The sequence below is a fragment of the Fusarium sambucinum genome, chromosome IV, assembly GCF_050947815.1.
Source record: "Fusarium sambucinum isolate potato_lamoka chromosome IV, whole genome shotgun sequence".
Lineage (NCBI taxonomy): Eukaryota > Fungi > Ascomycota > Sordariomycetes > Hypocreales > Nectriaceae > Fusarium > Fusarium sambucinum.
The window spans coordinates 5,267,119-5,290,430 of NC_139291.1; the positions used below are offsets into that span (position 1 = coordinate 5,267,119).

Here is a 23,312-nt window from a genome sequence, read left to right on the forward strand (position 1 = left end):
ATAGGAGGTAATTCAGTGCGGCGAATGCGCTTTATCACCGCCTCTTAGTGTTAACCTGAATTCGGCGTATGGCAAATTTGGCCGAAGTATACTGAGACTTTTAGAGTGGCATGACCCGTTTAAACACAAAGTTTTAGGCCGTTGAGGAAAAATAAAGTAAATCCGATGACGGCGTCGCCGTTAATTGCGCACTCTCTTATAGGCGACAAGGCAAGAACTGCCCCCCTGTATCAGTCAGTTATTCAATCACTTGCAGAGCCGGTGTCGGTTGTAGTCTATGTATTGTGCAGGTAGCCCAGCAAGGTTGTGTGTCAAGTGGGCTCCGCAGTTCCAGTCTTAGCCTTGCGCAATCCATTAACAAAAAGTTGCTGGGGGCAATAAAAGTTGCAGCTTCGTTCTTCCTTTCCTTCTCTTGGCTTTTGCTGTTTGCTTTGTTTATAACCGAATCGGGTCATCGAATAAAGAACCTGCGAGGTCAATTCGATTCAGAGTCAAATTGCCAGCATGTCTTGTCGTTCACAGCTCTTCCGCGCCCTCAGAGCGCCCACCTCTGGTAGCAGGAGGACTGCTTCTCTGAGGGCCAATGCTCTCGGTAGAGGCCTCGTCCACTCCCAATCGCCTGCTCGATGCCTCTCCACCACAGCCGTGAGGCTCGTTACTCCCACGCGGGCTCAGCAGGGCAAGCTGACGTCCGAGATGTATCCGCAGCTTGAGCGCGACTCAAGGTTCGCTCAAGTGACGCCTGAGCATGTCGCGCGCTTCCGAGAGATCTTGGGCGACAACCCCTCGGCCATTATCGACGGTGTAACAAATGGAACGGGCGTAGACGCTGCCGATTTTGAGACGTACAACGAGGATTGGATGCACAAGTACAAGGGCCAGTCCAAGTTGGTGCTGAGACCAGGCACTACCGAGGAAGTCAGCAACGTCCTCAAGTATTGTAACGAGCAGCGTCTGGCTGTTGTGCCTCAGGGTGGAAACACAGGCCTCGTGGGAGGCTCTGTCCCTGTTTTCGACGAGATCGTTATTAGCATGGCCCGCATGAATGAGATCCGCTCCTTTGACGAGGTCAGCGGCTCTCTCGTCATTGACGCCGGCTGTGTCCTTGAGGCTGTTGATACGTACCTTGCCAAAAAGGGTTATATCTTTCCTCTCGACCTCGGTGCCAAAGGCTCATGCCACGTCGGTGGAAACGTTGCCACAAACGCTGGCGGCCTGCGATTGCTCCGTTACGGCAGTTTGCACGGCACTGTGCTTGGTGTTGAAGCCGTTCTGCCTAATGGTACCATCATCAATGACCTGTGTACCCTGCGCAAGAACAACACTGGCTACGATATCAAGCAGCTCTTCATTGGAGCTGAGGGAACTTTGGGTATTATCACAAAGATCGCCATCCAGTGTCCCCAGCGATCACCTGCAGTCAATGTTGCCGTTTTTGGATTAGAGTCATACGAAAAGGCTCAGCTTGCTTTCCGTGAGGCTAAGAAGCAGTTGTCCGAGATTCTCTCCGCCTTTGAGCTGATGGACGGCCGCAGTCAGAGAATCGTATCAGAGGTCAAGGGACAGGAGCATCCTCTCGAGGGTGAGTATCCTTTCTACTGTCTCATCGAGACGAGCGGCTCCAACAGCGAGCATGACTACGCAAAACTTGAGGCCTTCCTAGAGGATGTCATGACCCGTGAGGTTATTGCCGATGGCGTCGTTGCCCAAGACGAGACACAGCTTCGCAACTTGTGGGGCTGGCGTGAGGGCATCACCGAGTGCCTTGGCCACTGGGGCGGTACCTACAAGTACGATATTTCAATCCCTCTTAACGAGATGTACAAGCTCGTCGAGGACACAAAGGCCCGTATGACTGAGGCTGGCCTATTGGGCGACACACCCGACCACCCAGTCGTTGACGTCCTAGGCTATGGCCACATGGGCGATTCCAACCTGCATCTCAACATTCCCGTGCGCAGATACGATCCCGCCGTCGAGAAAGCCTTGGAGCCTTGGGTGTACGAGTGGATTCAGAAGCGCAACGGCAGCATCAGCGCTGAGCATGGCTTAGGAATCGCCAAGAAGAAGTTCATCGGCTACAGCCGAGACGACACCACTATCGGTGTGATGAAGCAGATCAAGAACCTTTTTGATCCTGTAAGTTTGACCCCTGTCTATTCCGATGTTCCTTCCCGTCTCCGCGCTCGTTTCTGTTCCATGTTTTGTGTGTTCAGCCCTACAGGGTTTATCACGCTGCTTTGTTCTCCTCGCTGTTACATTTCCTCCGAGCTTAGGGCTGACATCTGACCCAGAATGGCATCATGAACCCCTACAAGTATATCTGATATCCCTGTCTCTTGGTTTCGTATACGAGTGCCAGCATATACATATCTTACCCCCTTGCTCTGCAGCGTCATGCATTGCATGCTGCTTGCTCAACTGATTACACCCCCGTTTGAGCTATAGTAATTGTGGTCGTTACGGAGCGAATCAGAATGCGCAGACGTTTTGAATAATGGTGCCCAAAACATGATGTGAGCAATGCTGTGCCGTATTGCGACTATGGGAGCTAGGAGAATATTGTATATCGGTATTTAAGCCATGAAATGGGCGTTGATTGGACGCCTGGGTAAATAAAAACAAGAAGGGTTTGACGAGTAGAGCAACGGTCGATCCATAGAACGGACTGTTCCGTCGTTCGGAAGTATTCCAAGTCGGCCGCCCAACTCATCCGTCCATGGCCATAATCTGGAATACTCCAAATCTGTAGTATAGGCTAGTGTCAATCTTCCAAGTGCCAATATGTTGGGCTACATGCTGTTGCTTCCTCTGTTATCCTATCCTGTACTTGATAGGAGGGTAATGTGGGTTAATACCTCATGGTCATTTGGAATCTGTCATTCTCACCCTATGCCAACTGGTAAGCTTCAACTCTAATAGATTGATAGCCAACGAGAGGCCATTACAACCTTCCACACATGCTGTGCTTCCCTGTCAGCCTTATGGGGCTGCTGCACCTTGGAAACACGTTCTCCACACATGCCGATGCGCTAGACCAAAAGTTCCCCTGTAGAAGACGGGGGCTTGCTTATACATACATACGTAGCTTGGTAGCATATCACCCATGCCCCAAAGTCCCTGTCGTGGGTCGTTGCCCATTGGCATCATCACTCATACCCTTGTGTCAGTTGATTCCTAACACAGCCCATTTCGTCATATCATCAAGCCCGAGCCCCAGCCCCAACCAGCCAAGGCAAGGCAAGGTAAGGTAAGGTGTGCCCTTGGTGGATACGTAAGCAGACTGTCCTCCATCGGGCTTGGGTTGATTCCAAGCGTCTATTTCGTCCAATTCGTCGTATATGTTGGATCTCATTTGCAAGATGAAACCATCGCAGGTAATTGCTATGCAAGACGACATATTTGAGCCTCTGCGCTGAGGTGACTTTACCCGCTGTTGGTAGTGAATGACACCAGCCTTATGCATGTGTTGAATATGAACTTTTGTGATGTGTGGGGTGTTGGAAGAGTATGTAGGCAGAATGCCTCACTACAACTTATGCTGGTGACTGTTTAGTTGCAGCATCGCAGACGGCGTTTCCGAAATCCTAGCTGTGACCCAAATCGCTTGATTATAATAGTAGCCACCTCGAACACAAGTTGCGACAACAACATGCCTAACTCCTGTATCTGTCTCTTCATCTCAAGTTAGTATTATGGTTGGCGTTCCCGGAAAATACAAAGGCTGCGAGACGTGCCGACGTAGGAGGGTCAAAGTTGGTATTCCAACCCATTGATGGCGAGTCAAGTCGAATTAACAACACCAAATAGTGTAGCAACGAGAGACCCTACTGCCACAAATGCATAGCAAGCGGAAAGGAATGCGAAGGATACGAGAGGGAACGAGTATTCATCACTGGAACACCACAGAATAAGGGGAGAGTCGCCTCCCATCCCAAGAAAGGGTCGTCGTCCACGAAGCAAAGATCGCCATCAGCCAAAAAAACACCCAGAGCTCTCGAAATCACCCCAACCCAACCCCTTAAGTCGGCTTGGGAGAACCATACGTCCATGTCGAGTGAAGGTGCTGAGTATTCAGTCCTCGTCTCAGCCCTCAATGCCAGGCTCCCCTATCCGTCGCCGAACAATTCGGCTCGGGATGAATCTTCTTCGCCTTTCCACATTACGTTTCCACCATATACGCCGACTGAAATACAACCTTTTATGGGTGAAGGCGACCTTAACGTTAGAGCTCAATGTTTGGTGCGAATACCAAATTCTCATGATCAAGATGACCCGGCGCAGAGTTATTGTGTTTTCTTCTTCGAGGTTGGTGCATGCATAGACTGATGGTTTTGGTCTCGACCGCACGTTGACTCTTATTAGCATGAAACAGCATATGCGTTCGGCGAATCTGGATCTAACCAAGTGAGAAGATTGGGCCCAGCTTATTTTGGCCATTTCCCTAATCACCATTTCTTCGTTCGAGTATATCGACCTTTAGCTGTAAGTAGCCCCTAGAAACATCTGTCACTTCTTTTGTACTGAGTGGATTCAATACCGGATTTGCTCTCCTTAGGCGGCAAGATACTTTTATCTCATCTCATGACTGGAGAACGATCCCGTGGCAAAGACATCCAAAATCCCTGCTGGACAACCTCCTGGACCATGTCCTTTTCTTACCAGCAATTCTTGCTCAAGTCGATCATATAATGCCTATGGAAGCCATGCTCAGTCGACAATACCACGCCCAACAGCTTCTCCGCAGTTGTCTCTCGCTCGAAAGACACTTCAGTGCTTGGTTTCAGTTTGCAAACCGACCCAGCTACGGATATCCTATGGCTTACTGGGCTGATGAAATTATCAACCCTGGTGCTCTTCTTCCATTCTCAAATCTATACACCTTTAGAGACGGAAACACTGGGCTTGCACTCTTATATTACTGGATGACACAAATTCATTTCCATCAATGCATTGAGAATCTGCACCGAATCATCCATCAGCCGGCCATCGATGCATATCCAGATATGTGGCCCAATTTGCCGTATGACTTGCAGATTGATATCACTCAATATCAGCATGGGCGTCTGTTTGCTGCGGATATTTGTCGCGGGCTCGATTCAGTCCTTCACGAGACTGTCCAGCCTGATATGCTAATCCTGCCGATGAAAGTAGCAATGGACTTTTATAAAGACATCCATGCGACTTCGCAGGACGGACTGATGGAGATAATGTGGATTGACAACTTCCGATTGCGGTTAGTTGAGAAAGGGCAGCATGTTGCTGGTGTTTTGCAAAGTCAAAAATGGTCTGAAGTTGCAACTTTCTGATGAAGGAAGCTGGAGTGCTCTTCCTTCGAGGCCATGCTCTTAATGTACATGCCGCGTCGTTGTTTTTCCCTTCTTTTTCTGCCGCTTTGCAATTCATGTAAACAACAAAACCTTGATTGCTTTGACAACACTTTGGTCTGATCATCATATAGATTGATAAACAGCAGGACTGGAAGGCTTGTACTAGGCGATAAAGTCAGTGTAGAGTAAGATGGGAGAATTTTTATAGGATAGAAGGATGGAAAGGAGACCGGGGGATTGGGGAGCTAGTTATTGGTTTCAAGCATGGCAGAATTAGTCGATAGAGTATGATTGATGATATGAATTCCATTTAGCTACATACATGAATGTAATGGAAGCTGCAAAGTGCGAGAACTCTGTGCGCAAACCTATACACACAGTAAACGGAGAGCGGAGAATTGATCCTCCGGCCTGGTTGCTATCCGTTAGCTGGAGAGCTCCAGCTCTCAGCCTTCCTACCCATAGGTAACTGGCAGGCTGCCGTTCTGACGAAGCTTAGCACCCCAGCACATCAACGTCAACACCCATCGACCAAATCCAGCATCAACCCCTCGATTCGCTTTTATCATAACAGCAGAAGCATTCCAAATTACTCACAATTACCGTGCTCTCAAAACCAAATCCCTCTAATCCTACATCATGGCTTCCGGATACGACAGAGCTCTGTCGGGTGAGTTCCTATAGTGTTCTATGCTTAATGATACATCGCTAACTAAAGATTCAGTTTTCAGGTCGGTTTCATAGTAACACTCCACGCGAAGCTTCCTAACATCCCACTAGTCCCGACGGTCACGTTTTCCAAGTCGAATATGCCGGTGAAGCTGTCAAGCGAGGTATGCATTAGGTTCTGGGTTAGCTGATATCGTTGCCGCGGTGGCTTATACTCTTAACAGGAACATGTGCTGTCGGTGTCAAAGGTTCCGATGTTGTTGTGCTAGGATGTGAGAAGCGCTCGGCTATGAAGTTGCAAGATACTCGCATTACGCCTTCCAAGATTCAACTTCTCGATCACCACGTCGCTCTCGCCTTTGCTGGCTTAAACGCCGACGCTCGTATCCTCGTTGACAAGGCGCGGTTAGAGGCGCAGTCCCACCGTCTCTCAGTCGAAGACCCCGTCACCATCGATTATATCACTAAATATGTCGCTGGCGTTCAGCAACGATACACGCAGGCTGGTGGAGTCCGACCATTCGGCATTAGCACTCTGATTGTAGGCTTCGATCATGGCAGCAACGTCCCTCGACTTTACCAGACTGAGCCTTCTGGTATCTACTCTGCATGGTAAGACATTATACCTCTTCAAGGCGGGAGACACAACGCTGACTCTCCCAAAGGAAAGCAAATGCTATCGGACGCTCCAGCAAGACGGTCCGTGAGTTCCTCGAGCGAAATTACAAGGAGGATATGAACCGAGAGGCAACTATTCGACTGGCCATCAAGTCGCTGCTCGAAGTCGTTCAAACTGGAGCCAAGAACATTGAGATTTCCCTGATGGCGCCCGATGCTCTTATTGAGACACTGCCCACATCGGAGATCGAGGGTTACGTCAAGGAGATTGAGCAGGAGAAGCAGGAGGAGGCTGCTAAGAAGAAGACTGGCCGGACCCCTGGAACTGGCAGTGCTGCCATCCTGACTAGATCTCAAGATGACTCTGCTGCGGAATAAAGAGGTCATTGGAGAATGGATACATAGACAAGCGCGCGTTGAGCCTCTAGAATCAGAGCCCAGTGCCATTGTATTAACACAAGTAATGACGGGATGCACGCTATTAGATTTGTTCCCCACGTAAGTGACAACTCGCTGTGTACCGCTGTACCCTGAACGCCGTGACCTTTCTCCTGCTATCTGGTTGCTTCCATTATCCTAGCTTGTCGGCATCATCTGACGGGTCAAAGATGGACCTGATGCCCTTGGTCTTGGCCTTTTGTCTGTCGTCTCTGAGCATTTTGTTGTCCATTCGCACGTCTTCGCTCTCGACCGACAGGGCCGCCTGGGGTGTCTTCGCATCGATAACAAAGTGGTTGTCACAGTGGGGGCAGAACTCGTCGGCCTCCTCGAACTCTGTGACGTCCTTTCGGAAGCATTTTCTGCACTTCTTGCAGGCAAAAATCATTTCGTAGCTTTCTTTCAAAGGGTGACTCTCCTGTTCACCGTGGCACTCGACGCAGTCGAACCATTTTTTGCCTGAACGTAAAGTTAGATTCGTAAGCTTTAGGCGACATCGAAAAGCTGCAGTCGCCAGCTTCAGTATAGTTCTACATACAACATGGCGATCGAACAGCAACTTGGGCATTGAGAATGTGTTTACTAATATCTGTTAATGATGAACCGTGTGCTCGTGTCGAGTCTCATCGTACCACATGGCGATAAATGAATAGAGGTCGTTCTATGCTTAGGAGGTAGTGTCGGTGAACAATTCAAAATTGCGGTCGGGTCTGTAGAATAGTTGCAAGTCAATTTAGACGAAAGTTGAAGAGTTTTGGCGGGGTGTATTATTCAGACTTTAGGGAATGGACACACTTTAGCCTCCATACCTACCCCTGGAGGAGTTACGCTAAAACAGACTGGAGCCAGCGAGCGAGGCGAGGCAGAAACGACCCATTTATAATGTTAGTCATCACAATTCAGTGACGTTCATCATGAACGCCTAGGTAGGTAGGCGCATTCTTTCAAACCTCCAACTCTCCTTTGCTTCCTACATCTCATCTTTGCGACAACCACCAAGGAAGATTGGAACCGCTCACCATCACGACGAATATGCCGCCAAAGAGGAAGGCTGCTGGTGGAGTGCAGGGCGGAGCGAAAGTCGGCAGGTCTTCGCGGATGACAACGCCTGGCGCTGCAACGCCACGAACGATCGACAGCAATGAAGAGGTGCCGGAGGAGGATGAAGCTCCAGTCGATGAGGCTCTGGAACGTGATTTGAACAAAAACATAGACATATTTTCCCTGGATCGCTACCAGAAGAGACACGCGATTCGGGATCCTCTTCCGCATATTTTTGGCGACCGTGATTTCTCCTACCTGGTTTTGAAGAAAGACCACCAGAACCGACCTCTCTGGATCGACCCTCAGAAGGGTCGCATTATTCTGGAGAGTTTTAACCCGCTTGCTGAGCAGGCTCAAGATTTCCTCATCACCATCTCTGAGCCTTTGTCACGACCGACCTTCATGCACGAGTATGCTCTTACAACACACAGTTTATATGCTGCCGTCTCCGTTGGACTCTCGCCAGAGGACATCATCAACACTCTAGACCGATTCCTCAAGACGCCTTTGCCAGATGAGATCCGGAACTTCATTACAAGCTGTACTCAGAGTTACGGCAAGGTGAAGCTGGTCCTCAAGAATACCAAGTACTACGTCGAAAGCCCTGACCCAAACATGCTCCAAACTCTCCTCAAGAACCCCAGAATCGGACCTTTGCGCGTGCAAGGCACTGAAGAAATTACAACATCAGTGGCGCCCAAGATTGGAGGTCTTGTTATTCCCGGTACACAGAACGCGGCAGGAGCGAAGCAGGCGAATGGTCTTGGTCAATCAGGCGAACCAGGAAAGGATGGACAGCCTGTTCAAGAGGGTGAGGTCTTTGCAACGCTGAATGAAGAAGATGACGAGGATCAAGAAGTGACACACTCCTTTGAGATCGCGGACAAGGACGTCGAAACCGTGCAGAAGGAATGCTTGAACTTAGGATATCCAGTTCTTGAAGAGTACGATTTCCGAAGGGATGAGGCCAACGCCAACCTTGACATTGATCTTAAGCCAGGCACTCAGATTCGTCCTTACCAGGAAAAGAGTTTGAGCAAGATGTTCGGTAACGGACGAGCGAAGAGCGGTCTGATTGTTTTGCCTTGTGGTGCCGGAAAGACGCTGGTGGGCATTACAGCAGCTTGTACTATCAAGAAGGGCGTGATCGTTCTGTGCACAAGTTCCATGTCAGTTGTGCAATGGCGGAATGAGTTCTTGAAGTGGTCCAACATTAACCCTGACGATATTGTTGCATTCACATCCGACTCTAAGAACAACGTCTTCACTGGAAGCACAGGTATCATTGTTACAACGTATGCAATGGTCACACAATCTCGAGCACGATCCTACGACGCCGAGAAGATGATGAAGTTCCTGACTGGTCGAGAATGGGGTCTGATGCTGCTGGATGAGGTGCACGTCGTGCCCGCCAATATTTTCAGAAAGGTGACATCCTCAATCAAGACTCACTCCAAGCTCGGTCTCACGGCTACACTTTTGCGAGAAGACGACAAGATTTCGGATCTGAACTTCCTGATTGGACCAAAGCTGTTCGAGGCCAACTGGATGGAACTTTCAAAACAAGGACATATTGCCAGGGTTCAGTGTGCTGAGGTGTGGTGTCCAATGCCTACCGAGTTCTACGACCAGTACCTCAAGGCGCCGAGCCGAAAGAAGGGTTTGCTGTATATCATGAACCCTCGAAAGTTTCAGGCTTGCCAATATCTTATAAACTATCACGAATCACGCGGGGATAAGATCATTGTCTTCTCGGACAACGTGTATGCTCTCAAAGCATATGCTCTGAAGCTCCAAAAGGCGTTCATTTATGGCGGTACCGGCCAAGCAGAACGTCTCCAAGTGTTGGAGAACTTCCAGCACAACCCGAACGTCAACACACTTTTCCTGTCAAAGATTGGAGACACGTCTCTCGATCTCCCTGAGGCCACATGCCTCATCCAGATCTCCTCTCACTACGGTTCCCGTCGTCAAGAGGCACAGCGTCTTGGCCGAATTCTACGAGCCAAGCGACGTAACGATGAGGGGTTCAACGCCTTCTTCTATTCGCTGGTCTCAAAGGATACTCAAGAAATGTACTTTTCTTCCAAGCGTCAAGCTTTCCTTGTTGATCAGGGATATGCTTTTAAGGTTATTACTCAGCTTGCCAACATCGAAAAGACGCCCGGCTTGGCATTTGCAGATGTCTCGGAGCGTCGAGAGCTATTGCAGAAGGTACTCGTGGAGAATGAGAGTATGGAGGAGGATGATCCCAATGACGACATGTTCCATCAAGGCACCATGGGACGCAAGAAGAAGAAGGGAGCCCGACGAACGGCAGGAACCCTCGGCGAACTCAGTGGTGGCCAGGACATGGCGTACATCGAGCAGAACAAGAAGATGTCGGCGAAGCGTAAGAAGGCGGACAGCAATGCCTTTTTCAAGAAGATCGGACGAGAGAACGCCCGTCGCGCAGCGGCGCAGTAAAAGAGGTAATTAGACAAAGGGTATTAGAGGATGACAGAATAAAACTTCGGAAATATGAGGGAACCAGTTTGTTGACGGTTGTTTTTTTAGGCGCAAGGACGGGGAAGATTCGGCGTTTAGGAAATAGAAGGACATTACAAATGCTGATCAGATTGCAAACAATAGATACAATCAATTGTATTGGCAAAGAAACGATGTGTGACTTGGACCAGTGAATGGCTTACTGTTTATGGGGAACGGTGACATTGCATGAGTCGGTAAGTCCAGGTGACATGGCGGTGTTGGATAAAATAAGGCGACGTTGTGATTTGGTTACACTATAAGAAGACTCATTCATCCATATCAGATCTCGGAAAAGAAGTCGACATCACAGCATTACAGGGTGACATGCATCACACAGACAAGTATCAGTGCAGCACAACTACGACAAAGCAGGTATCATACGATGTCAAGGGTGACGGACCAAGGCAAGTCAATGCCATGTTCAACTTCGACAACAAGAAACTATATCGACAAATACCGTCGCCGGAGCTATTTTAATAATTAAAGCCAGAGCTCTCAAGTTGGGCTAGGGCCCTTTGAACTAGCGTCACCTAGTGTTCCGGGGAGAAAGCTTGGCAGTACTAGGGTTTGATCTCGGTTTCTGGTCGCATTTTGTGTTGCAACCCCAAAAAAATCATGAAGGAATCTTGTCTACAAATTCTTCGTCCTTCTGGTGTTGTCAGTTATTCATTATAAGATGCTTACTGATAATTCAAGGTATGCGTGACGTGATAAGGGCGAGGCGGTCTAGATTCAGACATTCCTCATATTTTATTATGCATGGCTCTTTGCATAGCCTTCCTGGATACGATGGCATGATAGCTATTGGCCCTATGCACAACTGAGTCGCAAATCGTGTATCTGTGTGTATCCGTAAGAGGGCTTCACTCCTCCGGTGTTTTCATTGATCGTCATGCAACACCCTCGTACACAGCAGGCGGCTGAGACAAAGCCACAAGGTATCAGACATGCAAACAGGCGTGATATGGGTGGTAGCATGGGAGGCGTGGCATCATGTTACCAGTCGGAAGCTATCTTTTCTTGTAGCGGAAGGGCGGAGCGGTGGCTACTGTTCGAGTCCAGTGGCATGGACGTTCAATTCCAGGAGGAAAGGAGTTTTGCTCGTCCCTGCTCTGTTTGGAAGCAACGAACGGATGTATCGCGATCGATCATGTAATGTATCTTCGCCTATTGTGATGAGAAACGGCCCTAATATTTTGGAGACTGGCCTGGGCTTTGTCCAGGGTAATAGTTGCTTGTCCCAACGAGCCCCTTTTACGTCGGACAATGCGCCCACTCAACGTTGCGCTCCCGGGTTTTGTAAGTCGTTGCGCTCCTTGACCGACTTTGTTTCTATCTCGCGCGACTAGTTATCCCTTCGTTTGACTCGAACAAGCACATGTAAGTGGTTTCACCAGCTTTCGAGATCTCCGAATTTGCTTGGCGTTTTGAATTGGAGATTGCATTATCAGGAATGCCATTGGCCCGATAATGGCGATGTAGCACACAGACAGCAGACAAGGACAAGGGCTTTGTCGTTAAATGCAGGGAAAATGAAGGGAACTTTCGGATTCCAAAGCTTGGGCGATGAGACTCCATTATGACGTTGTCCTGAGAATGGTATGGCCGAGAAAGTTAATTTGGAAGTGATAGTCATGAGTAGCCGACGCAGAGGTAAAGGTGAACAACGATCTCATCTGGAACAAAGAGTCTGGCGTCATCAATGCCCTGATCAGATTAGCTTTACCTTTTTATCTGACTTAGATGAAGGCTTGCCAATCAATGGATGATATTGATGTGTATGTCAGGGTCAGCGGGTGTTTCAACGGTCTCTGTTACATACCGCTTAGCTGTAGTAGTTTGCTGTCTGTTGGCGTTGAACGTACTGTATGCGCTTGTTTTTGGAAGCAGTTTCATACTTGTAATCTGCTCCGCTCCGTCCCTCTCCTTCTTTCATCCTCGTGCTCTCCCTTTCCGCTGCTCTTAAGCAACAAGTGCCGTGGAAGGGAAAGGATCAATACGACAAGCTCGGGACTCCAATGGAGCTGCCGCTAGACTGATGGGCGGACATCTATTGATGCCAGTGCCGGGGAAGGGATCCTGTGCATTGGCCGCGGATTCCTTTCTTTGTCGTAAAAAAGAAGCCAATGATGCCCTCAGGTCACTTTTTCGTCCCCATCTCTCTGTTTCCCGCCGCCCGCCGGAGCTCCATCTGCAAGCATCTAGGCCTCCCTAATCCTTGTTCAGGCCCTGTCAATGCCGCGTGTGTGCGCGCCGCACAGACAAGCTAGGGTGTGTGCCTGGATCGTTGATGGACCCAGTATCTCGGTCCCATCTTGGCGTTCCCTCCCATTCAAGTTTGTTGATTCTCTGGTTGTTCTCTGAGGAGCCCCCCTTGTCTATGTTGTGTAGGATTTTTTCTTTTCTTTTTCGGAGCAATAGATCAGCCAAGAGACGGGAGTATGCATAGTGTGGTAGTTTTTGGTTTTTTTTTTGTGGCTGATCAGGCATCAGGTTATTATCATGACATGGATTCTGGGACCCTTTGAAATTATCAGCAGCTCCCTCGTGGGCTGTTTCGTCAACTCCGAGTCGTCGTCGTCGTCGCCGTTGTCTTTTTTTTTTTTGATCGGTCAGTGCTTTATTTTGTCTCTCGCTTGGATGTACTTTAATATCTGAAGTGAAGGTACTCGAATGGGCAGGAGAGGTATCTATGCTCAGGGTTCCTTCCATAGGTGCTCTACCCCCTTCCGTAAGTCTAGACGACTGGTACTTGCCTCGGACACCTACCTTATCTGTAGAAATTTTACTCAATTCTCATCAGGCTGCCTTCTTGTTTAGGTATTTTATCTTTTTTTTAATCCATATCCAAGTGCCCTCCCTCCTACAACTTCTTGTCTACCTCTTTTTCCAATTTGATTGTCAACTCCAATTGAGACATTGTCCACAACCCAATATGCTCTTTTACTTACAAATCGATCAACCTTTGTCTTCAATTTGGACACTCTTTAGCTAGTCGATCGTTCTGACTATATTAGAATACAGCTTTGCGCCCTTTTCCTTGCGCGCCACCCATCACAACGACAGCTATTCAGCCAAATTGGCCACTAGAGGTGCCCCAGAGACTCACTGGTACCCAGCCGCGGTCCATTCCTGTCCTTCAAAAAAGTTCAAACTTCCTGTACCCGCACTCCCTCCGAAGAAAACCTTGTTCCAGGTGCAGCAAATCGAATGTCCGCCGTTCTCCAGTCTCCGCCTTAGTTACGCCATAACCATTACAGTAGCCATGGTCATGGTCTAGTCTAGTCTACAACAAGCTTGGCTACCAACACCAACCCAAATAGCTGCGAGATCCTCTCAGCCCCTGCTCCTGCTTTTGCTCCTACTCCTTCCTTCTTTATTCTTTTTCCATCTTCATTATAGCTGCAAAGGATTCCAGCCGTCTTCCTTTTGTCTAGAAGATATGGCTGCCGAGGCGCGCGCCTCTATATGGGCGCGGCTCAAAGCTGTCAAGCCGCCCTTCGTCTCAAAGAAACCGCATTTCAACTTTATTTCCATTCATTGTAAGTCAAGTCGCATGCAGTCGTCCCATGTTCCTCTCCATACTACCTCATCGGTTCGACCCCCACGCCGATGTGCACTTATTGCTTTTTATGCAGTATCAGTTTCCAATGCCGAGTTTCAGTCTGACAGTCCTTTACAGACACATGGATCATCGGCGCAACATTATGTGCTTCTGTTATTATTTACGGGTCTGGCCGTGGTCAAACTTCTTACATCGATTCCCTTATGTTTGCAAGTGGAGCCAATACGCAGGCTGGTCTAAATCCCATCGACGTCAATCTTCTCAACACCTTTCAACAGGTCGTTGTTTATTTTTTTACTTTGACCTCTAACCCTATCACTCTACATACCTCAGTCGTTTTTCTGCGTCTTTACTGGTTTGAAAAGAGGTTCCAGGGTTGGGTTACAGACGCTCGACAGCGCCGCGCTACCATCTCCAAGGCAAAAACCCGTCCGCGAAACGACGATCGTCAGAATGAAGAGGGAGTTAACGGCCGGCATATCACCATTATTCCTGCTCAGGGACGGCGCCAGCGGATCACCAATGATGGCATTCTATTAGACGGGAGTGAGGCCTTTCAATCCCAGGCAATTGTCGACGACGATGATGAAAATGATCACCAACCGCGCCAACCACCTACAAACAGCGATGATAGCGATACAGTTTCAGCGGGACGATCCAACAGCATAGAGCTGAGTCCACTCGAGAAGCCTGGTCAGGCTCACCATGACAACAGGGATGAGTGGAAAGAGGATCAATCCAAAACGCAGAACACACCATCTGGAATCAAATTTGCCGAGACGGTTAAGAGAAGCGACGGAGTTGATGATGATTTGACCAAGTTCCCTCAACGAAGAACTCACGCAGAACACATTGCCATCCTAGAGCGTCAGCGAAATCAAGATAACGAAGTGCTGAGGATTCCCGGTCCACGAGAAACTGAGAGAGGGCTGGGCCCGCGAAGACTTGAAGATGACGATGGAGATGACGACAACAACACTATCGCCATGACGAGAACGGTAGAATCGAGACCAGATCATGCGACTATCGACTCGAGAGCGCCACCTGGTCGTAGACCAACTATCGTTATTGCGGAGCCGAAACGTCCTCTCAAACACGAATTGACCGATGATGCCAGAGCCATTGGTGGCACTCTCGACGCTATCAGGATGCGAAAACCCCGTATTCTCAACCGTGGTCAAAAGGAAACACACGACGATGCCGACAGCACAATGAGTCGTGCTTTCCGAACTCGCACAATAGACACCATCAAGTCAGCTTTAACAAGTGACCACACCAAGGACATGCCTTATCTTAGTTATACACCGACTATGGGTCGAAACTCGAACTTTGTGGGGTTGACCCTTGAGCAGCGAGAGGAATTGGGTGGCATCGAATATCGGTCACTGAGGACTCTGGCCGTTATATTGCTTTCCTACTTTTGGGGTTTCCAGCTTATCGCTGTAACCTTCCTCCTTCCTTGGATTCTCCATACGGAGAAGTATGGCAGAATCGTTGAGGGCAGTGCCGTTTCCAGAACTTGGTGGGGATTCTGGACAGCCAACTCTGCTTTCAACGATCTGGGTCTTACCTTAACACCTGACAGCATGAACTCCTTCAATACTTCAGAGTATATCATGATGATAATGTGGTTCTTTATCATCATTGGAAACACTGGCTTTCCTGTCATGCTGCGTTTCGTTATCTGGGTTCTGTCTAGACTTGTACCTACGAACACCGGCCTCTGGGAAGAGCTCAGATTCCTTCTCGATCACCCTCGTCGTTGCTTCACCCTTCTATTCCCCTCGAGCGCCAACTGGTGGCTGTTTTGGATCCTCGTCGCTTTAAACGCCATAGACTTGCTGTTCTTTGTTATACTTGATGTAAGTCACGCAATTCTTCCGTTTTAGTTTGTGGTTTGCAATGCATGCTAATATGCCAAAGCTGAATTCGGGTCCAGTCGCCGAACTGCCGGTTCATACTCGTATTGCTGATGGTCTCTTTCAAGCCGCTTCTACTAGGACTGCAGGTTTCTCTTGTTTCAGCTTGAGTGACCTTCATCCTGCGCTTCCAGTGTTGTACATGATCATGATGTACATTTCCATTTTTCCTATCGCAATTTCCATTCGCCGAACCAACGTCTACGAAGAAAAATCCCTTGGCGTATATAGCAGCAAAAAAGATGACGACGAAGAAGAATCAGCTAGTGCTCTCAACTATGTTGGCTCTCATTTGCGGCGCCAACTCTCCTTTGATCTATGGTATGTCTTTGTAGGTTTCTTTCTCCTTGCCATTAGCGAAGGTGGCGGCCTCAAAGCGAAGGACTTCAACTTGTTCGACATTCTCTTTGAGGTCATCAGCGCGTACGGAACTGTTGGTCTAAGCATGGGCGTGCCTAACGTCAATGCCTCCCTTTGCTCGCAGTTCACTGTTGTCGGCAAACTTATCATTGTTGCCATGCAAATTCGTGGTCGGCACCGTGGCTTGCCGTATGGCTTGGATCGTGCTGTGCTTTTGCCAAGCGAAGCACGCTTCCAGAAGGAGGCAGAGGAAAACCAACCAATTCTAATACGCACACGTACAAATGCGTCCATGGGAGCAGCATCCGGCATGGAACCCCCGACAAGTCCAGGTTTCCCTGGCCGAAGAGGAAGTGTCAGCCGCTTCCGCGAGCGAGCAAATAGCCGCATCATTTCCCAGTTCCTCTATCCTGGACCTGTCATTCCCAGTAATGAGATCCATGGCCACAAGCGCGCAACCTCAAATAATTCCAACACCACGCGCGACTTCCCACGATTTAATACCGAACCAGTATTCGAAGAGGAGAAGGATGAGGTTCCTCCCCTGCGGCCCATCGAATCCCACCAATTCACACCTCGGCGGGCAGAGACAGGCTAAAACACACAACTATTTTGCATTGCATGCATATGTGCTTTCACGCTTTATCTTCGCACAATGCTCCCTCCACTACATCTCAACGGCAACCATTTTGGCTCTACTACTATATTCACGACCTTGGCAATCTCAAAGAAAAAGCGATCTCAATTTTTGAAAGGGTTTTCTGGGCGTTCAGTATCAATATCATGACAACATAGACGGGTGAAAGGGAGTGTCAGGGCTCAGACTTATATATCGCATCGAATCTGTGGTTACAAGAGTTCAAGATTCTTCTTTATGTTTGGTGCCTACACTTACAGTGGACACTCTCAGGGCGTTAAAATACGGGTTTATTTGGATTTTGGAGGACTCATGTGCATCCTCATGGATTTTGGCATAGATCAATAGTTTTGCTTTCAATAGAAGGCAACACCGCCTTGGGTGCAAGCTCACATCAACGCCTAGTATCCCGTCTCGACTTCGTAAATATGTTCCCGCGCAAGTGCGGCACGTTTTTTTGCAATGTAGCAATGATGAGAAGGTTTGATGGCAATTCTAAACAATGTATCCTGATGCATCAATTCTAGTAAGTTATGTGAATGTATATATACCGAGCATCCCCTTTCACTTTGTCTCAAAAGCGCCAATATCCTTTAATGCGTTGGCCAAGCGGCGATAATCCCGCAGCAGGTCAAGAACCTCGCCCAGTTTTAGCTCACCAGGAGTCTGTAGTTCCATAAACCGTTTGTTGGGCGGCGCAATCTTGGGAATCTCCTTGGGCGGAAGTGCCGGAGCAATATCGGGGAAAGCCTACATGAATCAGTACAAAACGCATTGTATGTTTCCGCAAAGACCCTTGACTTACTGTTCCTAAGTCCCCACCGTCTGTGGGCTTCACTGTCTCCTTGGTTGTCGGTACTGGCGGCGTTGTGGGTGTGTTGCGCCCAAACCCACGGATCATACTAATACTGGGGAGCCGAGCCATGGGGTTGAATGAGTTACCCAAGTTGCGCATCTGATCCAAGACAGCCGGGTTCTGTCCCGGAGTTTGACTAGCTGCTTTTGGTTCTTCTGTGGCAAATAGAACTTTCTTTGATGAACTCGCACTGCGGCCACTTCGAGTGCTATCCGTACTACGGTCGCGAAGACCTCCGATCAGGTTCAAGACTCTATCTTCACGCGACGCCGGACGTTTCAACGGGTCGGCATCATCAAGTACAACTAGCCTGTTGAGGCCAGTGGTATCCTCCTCATCAGGAGATGGCGTACTGACCAACTTGCGGGCATCTTCCAGGGTCCTCGGTACAGTAATAGATTCTCGAGGACTGTCCTGGTGCTCCCTCAATTTACCTACAAGGAACTTATAGCTGCCTTCCAAGCTGTTGGATATGTTCTTTAAACCTTGGTCGGCCGTATTAAAGACGGCATCGCTCGCGGCACCAAAGGCTTGTGTAGGCCCGTTTATGAGATCACTCAGCCGGCGGTTGCGCAATGCCTGTGTCGCCTTAACATCAGGATCGGATACCTTGGCTGCATCAGCGTTGGTCTTGCTCTCTTTAGGACCATCAAGCGACGAAGATGCTTCTCCTTGTTGGTACGCCGGAGGGAATGTCTCAGTCCTCTGTATTGTGCTTTTTGTTGGGCCGGAAAGCTGTTCGTCTGCTCTCAGCGTCGCAAGATCCACAGTCTGCAAAAAGCTGATGGCAGCCTCCAGGTTCGTCAGACAGTAAGCAGCCTCTCCCGTGAGTTTTGGCTCCCAACGGAAGTACTGTATAAAATGGACATCGCTGATGACATGTAGATTTTCAGGTGGAAGCGTAATTAGGGTATAGATGAGCATAGGCATAATTTCATCAGCGGATGCAGAAGGATGAAAGTGAGCAAGTGTATCGACGATGCTCCGGTGGGCAGCCTTAAGGTGATTAAGCTTTCCCAAAGGATATCGTTTCTGTGTCATCATGATAATGTCTCGTCTGGCCGGTTCCAATTTCTCCTTAATGTCATCTTCTGTTGGGCGAGTTATCTCGCCGGACTCATCCGCTTCGCCTGTTAGGTCAATGCCCAGGTCAGAAGGCCCGATTCCGACCAAGGCCAGAGCAGCTGTCTTTGAGCGTAATTTATCGTCATGCGCCTCATCCTGAGTACTTCGATGCCGCCAAATCTTGTCGTAGATGCCTTCACATAATCTACGCTCAACGGCCTCCTCAAGAAGCGACCTCTTGGCCTCGAGGGCTTTTCTATTGCGCTTACGGCTTGCTAGCTGTTCCGCAGTGATCATTTGCTGTTCAGGCTCTGGTTTGGTTATGCTGAGCGCACTGGCTTTGGAACGTAATCGGCTAGCAGCAGAGGAGATGGAAGAGACAGATGGTGTAGGCGATGCATCGCGACTTTGCCTCGAGGCAAGGGCATTGATGTGGGTGTTGATATTGGACGACGCTTGTGTATAGAAGTCTTGAAACTTTTGTGAGAGGTTCTCGATATTGGGAGGAGTTGGATGAACTTTGGCATTCAGCGACTCGATGAAGCTATGAATGGGAGATGGATTCAGCAACGGAGATTTAAGCGATGCAGTACATTCCTCGGCATACCTGTCTGTCAATGTAATAAGCTCGATGGGGAGGATATCAAGCTCGACGGAAGCTCTGGTAACCTCAATTCCATCATCGGAGTCGCTATGCTCGCCGGTCTCGAATGCATCTGGAGACGTAGCGCTATCATCTAAAGATGAGGTAGCATTTGCGAAGGTGTGAGCTCTTTTAGGGACCGCTAAGCGATCACCGGTGGTGGAAGTAGGTGTTTTGGAGGTATGCGAATGAGATGCGGTACGGATAGCAGATGGACGAGCTGGGGAGCTCTCGGAGGGGTCGCGGGACGTCATGGATCTTTGATTTGGGCTATAGACAATCATAATGAGCTTCCAGAGAGTTGATGAAGGTCGGTGGAGGTCGGATGGAAGGGAAAGAACAGTTGCTTTACACCCGTCGCCCGGGGTATTGAAGTACATACCGTTGATAGAGAGGGAGCTTTTGTGGAAGGTTTACGCTGTCTGAACCTAATAAACACAGATGATGCGATGCAACGGCCAGCGTGTCTCAGGACAGAACCATCAATGCAGACCTTCTGAGACGTAACAGAGTACAAATGGCGGGGGGTGGTTCCTTCTGTCCGTGCTGGCCGGAAACTCTATACAAATGAATAGGTGGCTTAGGTAGACAGTAAGTAAGAAGAGAGAGCACCCGCTGCAGCCGCAAAAAGAGTGTAAAGTATTTGGTTACAGTAGCAAGTGATGTATACGAAGTGATAAGCTCAAATTGAATCATATGAAAGACCCCGTTCCAGTTAAGTTACGTTACGTAGTGGGTAAGTAAAGTTAGATTGACTTGCAGGGAGGGGTGGAGACCTCGACCTGATGCTGCACCGCCATAGTTGAGCCACTCAGCGCCACACCCGAATAACCTCGATTAATAGCAACTTTCAACCTGTGATGGGTTCCCTCGTATCTACCATAAAGTACCTATATGGATAAAGTCACAAAGCCTACGTCTTTCTTTTTGATATCATCATTCTATTATCTTTCAATATCGCTGTTCTGACAACCATTGGCTCCGGTATCGGTTTAGCTTTTATAAACCTGACCGCTATGCTTCTGGCTTCACTTACACCATGTCAACTGCAGTATTCTCTACTGCGCTTAATGTTGTTCAGAGCGGAGAGTATTCTGCATTATGATGTCTGTCACATCTCTTAACGATAGATTTGGGGTCTTTAAATCGATATTATTCGTTCCCTTCCCCCATCTTTGCCAAGTAGGTAAACATGGAAAACAAGTATCCCATAGATAAGTACCCTGTTCTCCTCCGCAGCAAATCATGCGGGGTCCCCGCCTTCACAAAGGACACTAAAGAATAAACAAGCATGGATCTATCATCTCCAAGGTCGTGATTGGTTTATTGGCTCTGCTAAGCTTCTTCGAGTATGTAATCGCCCTTGAAATGAATGCTAATGGCCGGCCGGGCAATCAGTACTTGGAGAAACCGAGCAAGAACCGTGTTTGCCGGACTGAACCGAGACATGGCTACTTATGAATTGAAGTCATCTCATTTACCTTCGTAGATACTATTCATACCTACGTCACGAGATTCACAACATACATCCATCTCTGCCTGCCTTTCTCATACCGTAACTCACAATGTCGGACCCCCCTTCTCGCATTCGTTCTATTCTCAGTCATCTCCGCCCTCATCCAACGGCTCCTGTCAACTTTCACACTCTATCCCCTACAACATTTCTTGAGCGCGCCGCATCCATTGAGCCCGATGCCGAAGCCATCTTCCACATCACTGTTAACGGAGCTGTACTGCGCCGTTCCTATGCCGAGTTTGCTGATCGTGCCCGTGGTCTCGCTTACTATCTCCTCAAGCATGGCTATCGGCGCGTAGGCATCCTCGCTCCCAACACGCCTGCTTTCCTCGAGTCTATCTACGGCGTTGTAGCAGCAGGAGCTGTTATTGTTCCGGCCAACTACCGTCTAAAACAAGAAGACATCGCCTACATATTTGACTTTGCTGAAGTGGATTGCATTATTGTTGACAATGAGTTTGTTGGCTTGCTTGATGCGTACAAGGAGAAACACACGAATGTGCCCTTGATTGTTGATATGGTTGATTTTCTCCCCCGCAAACAGGCATACGCTTGTTTTGAGGCTGTTGCTAACCTTTCTTGCCAGGATAATGATGCCACCGTGGGTCAATTGTCTGGTCCCTTTGATGATGCTGTTCTCGAGGGCTTGAAGCATGATATTGCCCAAGGAAGCCAAGGTTGGGCGGGTCTTCATGCCCAGGCCCGGAGTGAGGACGATATGCTTGCCATACCCTTCACTTCGGGAACAACTTCAAAGCCCAAGGGCGTCGTCTACACGCATCGAGGCTCTTACCTTGCTGCCATGGCCAACATTGTCGAGTCAGGTCTAAATATCGGACGTTGCAAATACCTCTGGACCCTCCCAATGTTAGTAACACGGAGAATTTATCTTATCACGATGGATATTTAACGACTAACAATCCACAGGTTCCATGCAGTAGGCTGGACCTTTCCCTGGTCCGTTGTTGCCGTGCGTGGCACCAACGTCTGTCTTAGAAAGATCGATTATCCTCTTATCTGGAAGTTGCTGAAGGACGAGGGCATTACGCATTTCAATGCCGCTCCAACAGTCAACACGTTACTGGTAGCGGCTAAGGAAGCTGAAAAGCTACCACACGAAGTCAAAGTCACAGTGGCCGCTAGCCCTCCAACAGGATACCTTTTTGAACAAATGGTGCGTGTTTCCAAATCCTAAAGAAAGAATATTCTAACACGAACATGTAGACAAAACTAAATCTCATACCTGTCCACGTTTACGGAATGACAGGTACGTCTAGTAGAACCTCAAAAAGAACACAACTAACATACCCGATAGAAACATACGGGCCCATCACTAAATGCTATACTCTACCTGAGTGGGATAGTCTACCTCCAACGGAAAAATATGCAAAGATGTCCCGGCAAGGGCACGGCTTCATAACCAGTCTACCAATCCGCATTATCAAGCCAGACCAGCCACAAGGAGTTCTTGTAGATGTCGCAAAAGATGGCAAGGAAATTGGTGAGATTGTCTTTATGGGAAACATCTGTGCCAAAGAATACTACAAGGATCCTGCAGCCACACGGGAATTGTTTGCAGGAGGCGTTCTTCACTCAGGTGACCTAGCAGTGTGGCATCCAGATGGCAGTGCTCAGATCCAAGACCGCGCGAAGGACATCATCATCTCTGGTGGCGAGAATATCTCTTCTGTTGCTCTTGAGAGCATGCTGGCCCAACACCCGGACATTCTTGAGGCTGGTGCTGTCGCCGTTCCAGATTCCCACTGGGGTGAGAGGCCCAAGGTCTACGTCACAGTTAAGGATGGCAAGAGCGTGACCGGGGATGAGATTATTCAGTGGGCCAAACACCAGAGTGACATCAGCAGGTTCATGGTTCCCAGAGAGGTAGAGATTGTGGATGAGCTGCCCAAGACAAGCACTGGCAAAATTAAGAAGAACATCCTGAGAGAATGGGCTAAGCATGGAAGGACATAGGGTTCTTTACTGAAAGTATGAGCATCCGACGCACCCATGTTCTATCAGTACTGTTGTATATACCCTGAGTCATGTATCTAGCGTTGTAATACAAATCCATCGAATGTCACAAACACAAGTCTTCATACTCAAAAGGGGATAATAGTATG

General features: G+C 48.7%; 8 protein-coding genes across 8 annotated transcripts; 6 read left to right on the plus strand and 2 right to left on the minus strand.

Moving 5' to 3' along the window:
* Positions 1–504: 504 nt before the first annotated feature.
* FSST1_001774 (FAD-binding oxidoreductase) lies at positions 505–2,327 on the plus strand (the record flags this gene model as incomplete). The annotated part of the gene is made up of 2 exons (XM_083227698.1): positions 505–2,139; positions 2,295–2,327. The coding sequence occupies 2 exons, from the start codon at positions 505–507 to the stop codon at positions 2,325–2,327; spliced, it is 1,668 nt and encodes a 555-aa protein (XP_083091956.1).
* A 1,035-nt stretch (positions 2,328–3,362) lies between these two features.
* On the plus strand, positions 3,363–5,309 carry FSST1_001775 (uncharacterized protein; the record flags this gene model as incomplete). Its single annotated transcript, XM_083227699.1, has 5 exons — positions 3,363–3,377; positions 3,624–3,686; positions 3,811–4,308; positions 4,366–4,485; positions 4,737–5,309. The coding sequence occupies 5 exons, from the start codon at positions 3,363–3,365 to the stop codon at positions 5,307–5,309; spliced, it is 1,269 nt and encodes a 422-aa protein (XP_083091957.1).
* A 660-nt stretch (positions 5,310–5,969) lies between these two features.
* FSST1_001776 (proteasome core particle subunit alpha 4) lies at positions 5,970–6,995 on the plus strand (the record flags this gene model as incomplete). The annotated part of the gene is made up of 5 exons (XM_083227701.1): positions 5,970–6,000; positions 6,055–6,061; positions 6,111–6,163; positions 6,224–6,611; positions 6,665–6,995. 5 exons carry the CDS (start codon positions 5,970–5,972, stop codon positions 6,993–6,995), a joined length of 810 nt encoding a protein of 269 aa, XP_083091958.1.
* A 193-nt stretch (positions 6,996–7,188) lies between these two features.
* Positions 7,189–7,692, minus strand: FSST1_001777 (CHY zinc finger protein; the record flags this gene model as incomplete). Its single annotated transcript, XM_083227702.1, has 3 exons — positions 7,189–7,514; positions 7,594–7,637; positions 7,688–7,692. 3 exons carry the CDS (start codon positions 7,690–7,692, stop codon positions 7,189–7,191), a joined length of 375 nt encoding a protein of 124 aa, XP_083091959.1.
* A 395-nt stretch (positions 7,693–8,087) lies between these two features.
* Positions 8,088–10,565, plus strand: FSST1_001778 (P-loop containing nucleoside triphosphate hydrolase protein; the record flags this gene model as incomplete). Its single annotated transcript, XM_083227703.1, has 1 exon — positions 8,088–10,565. The coding sequence occupies one exon, from the start codon at positions 8,088–8,090 to the stop codon at positions 10,563–10,565; it is 2,478 nt and encodes an 825-aa protein (XP_083091960.1).
* A 3,505-nt stretch (positions 10,566–14,070) lies between these two features.
* Positions 14,071–17,070, plus strand: FSST1_001779 (cation transport protein-domain-containing protein; the record flags this gene model as incomplete). The annotated part of the gene is made up of 3 exons (XM_083227704.1): positions 14,071–14,170; positions 14,311–16,055; positions 16,117–17,070. 3 exons carry the CDS (start codon positions 14,071–14,073, stop codon positions 17,068–17,070), a joined length of 2,799 nt encoding a protein of 932 aa, XP_083091961.1.
* A 603-nt stretch (positions 17,071–17,673) lies between these two features.
* Positions 17,674–19,957, minus strand: FSST1_001780 (VPS9 domain-containing protein; the record flags this gene model as incomplete). Its single annotated transcript, XM_083227705.1, has 2 exons — positions 17,674–17,859; positions 17,915–19,957. 2 exons carry the CDS (start codon positions 19,955–19,957, stop codon positions 17,674–17,676), a joined length of 2,229 nt encoding a protein of 742 aa, XP_083091962.1.
* Positions 19,958–21,238: 1,281 nt separating this feature from the next.
* FSST1_001781 (uncharacterized protein) lies at positions 21,239–23,163 on the plus strand (the record flags this gene model as incomplete). Its single annotated transcript, XM_083227706.1, has 4 exons — positions 21,239–22,056; positions 22,117–22,363; positions 22,414–22,456; positions 22,505–23,163. 4 exons carry the CDS (start codon positions 21,239–21,241, stop codon positions 23,161–23,163), a joined length of 1,767 nt encoding a protein of 588 aa, XP_083091963.1.
* Positions 23,164–23,312: the final 149 nt, after the last annotated feature.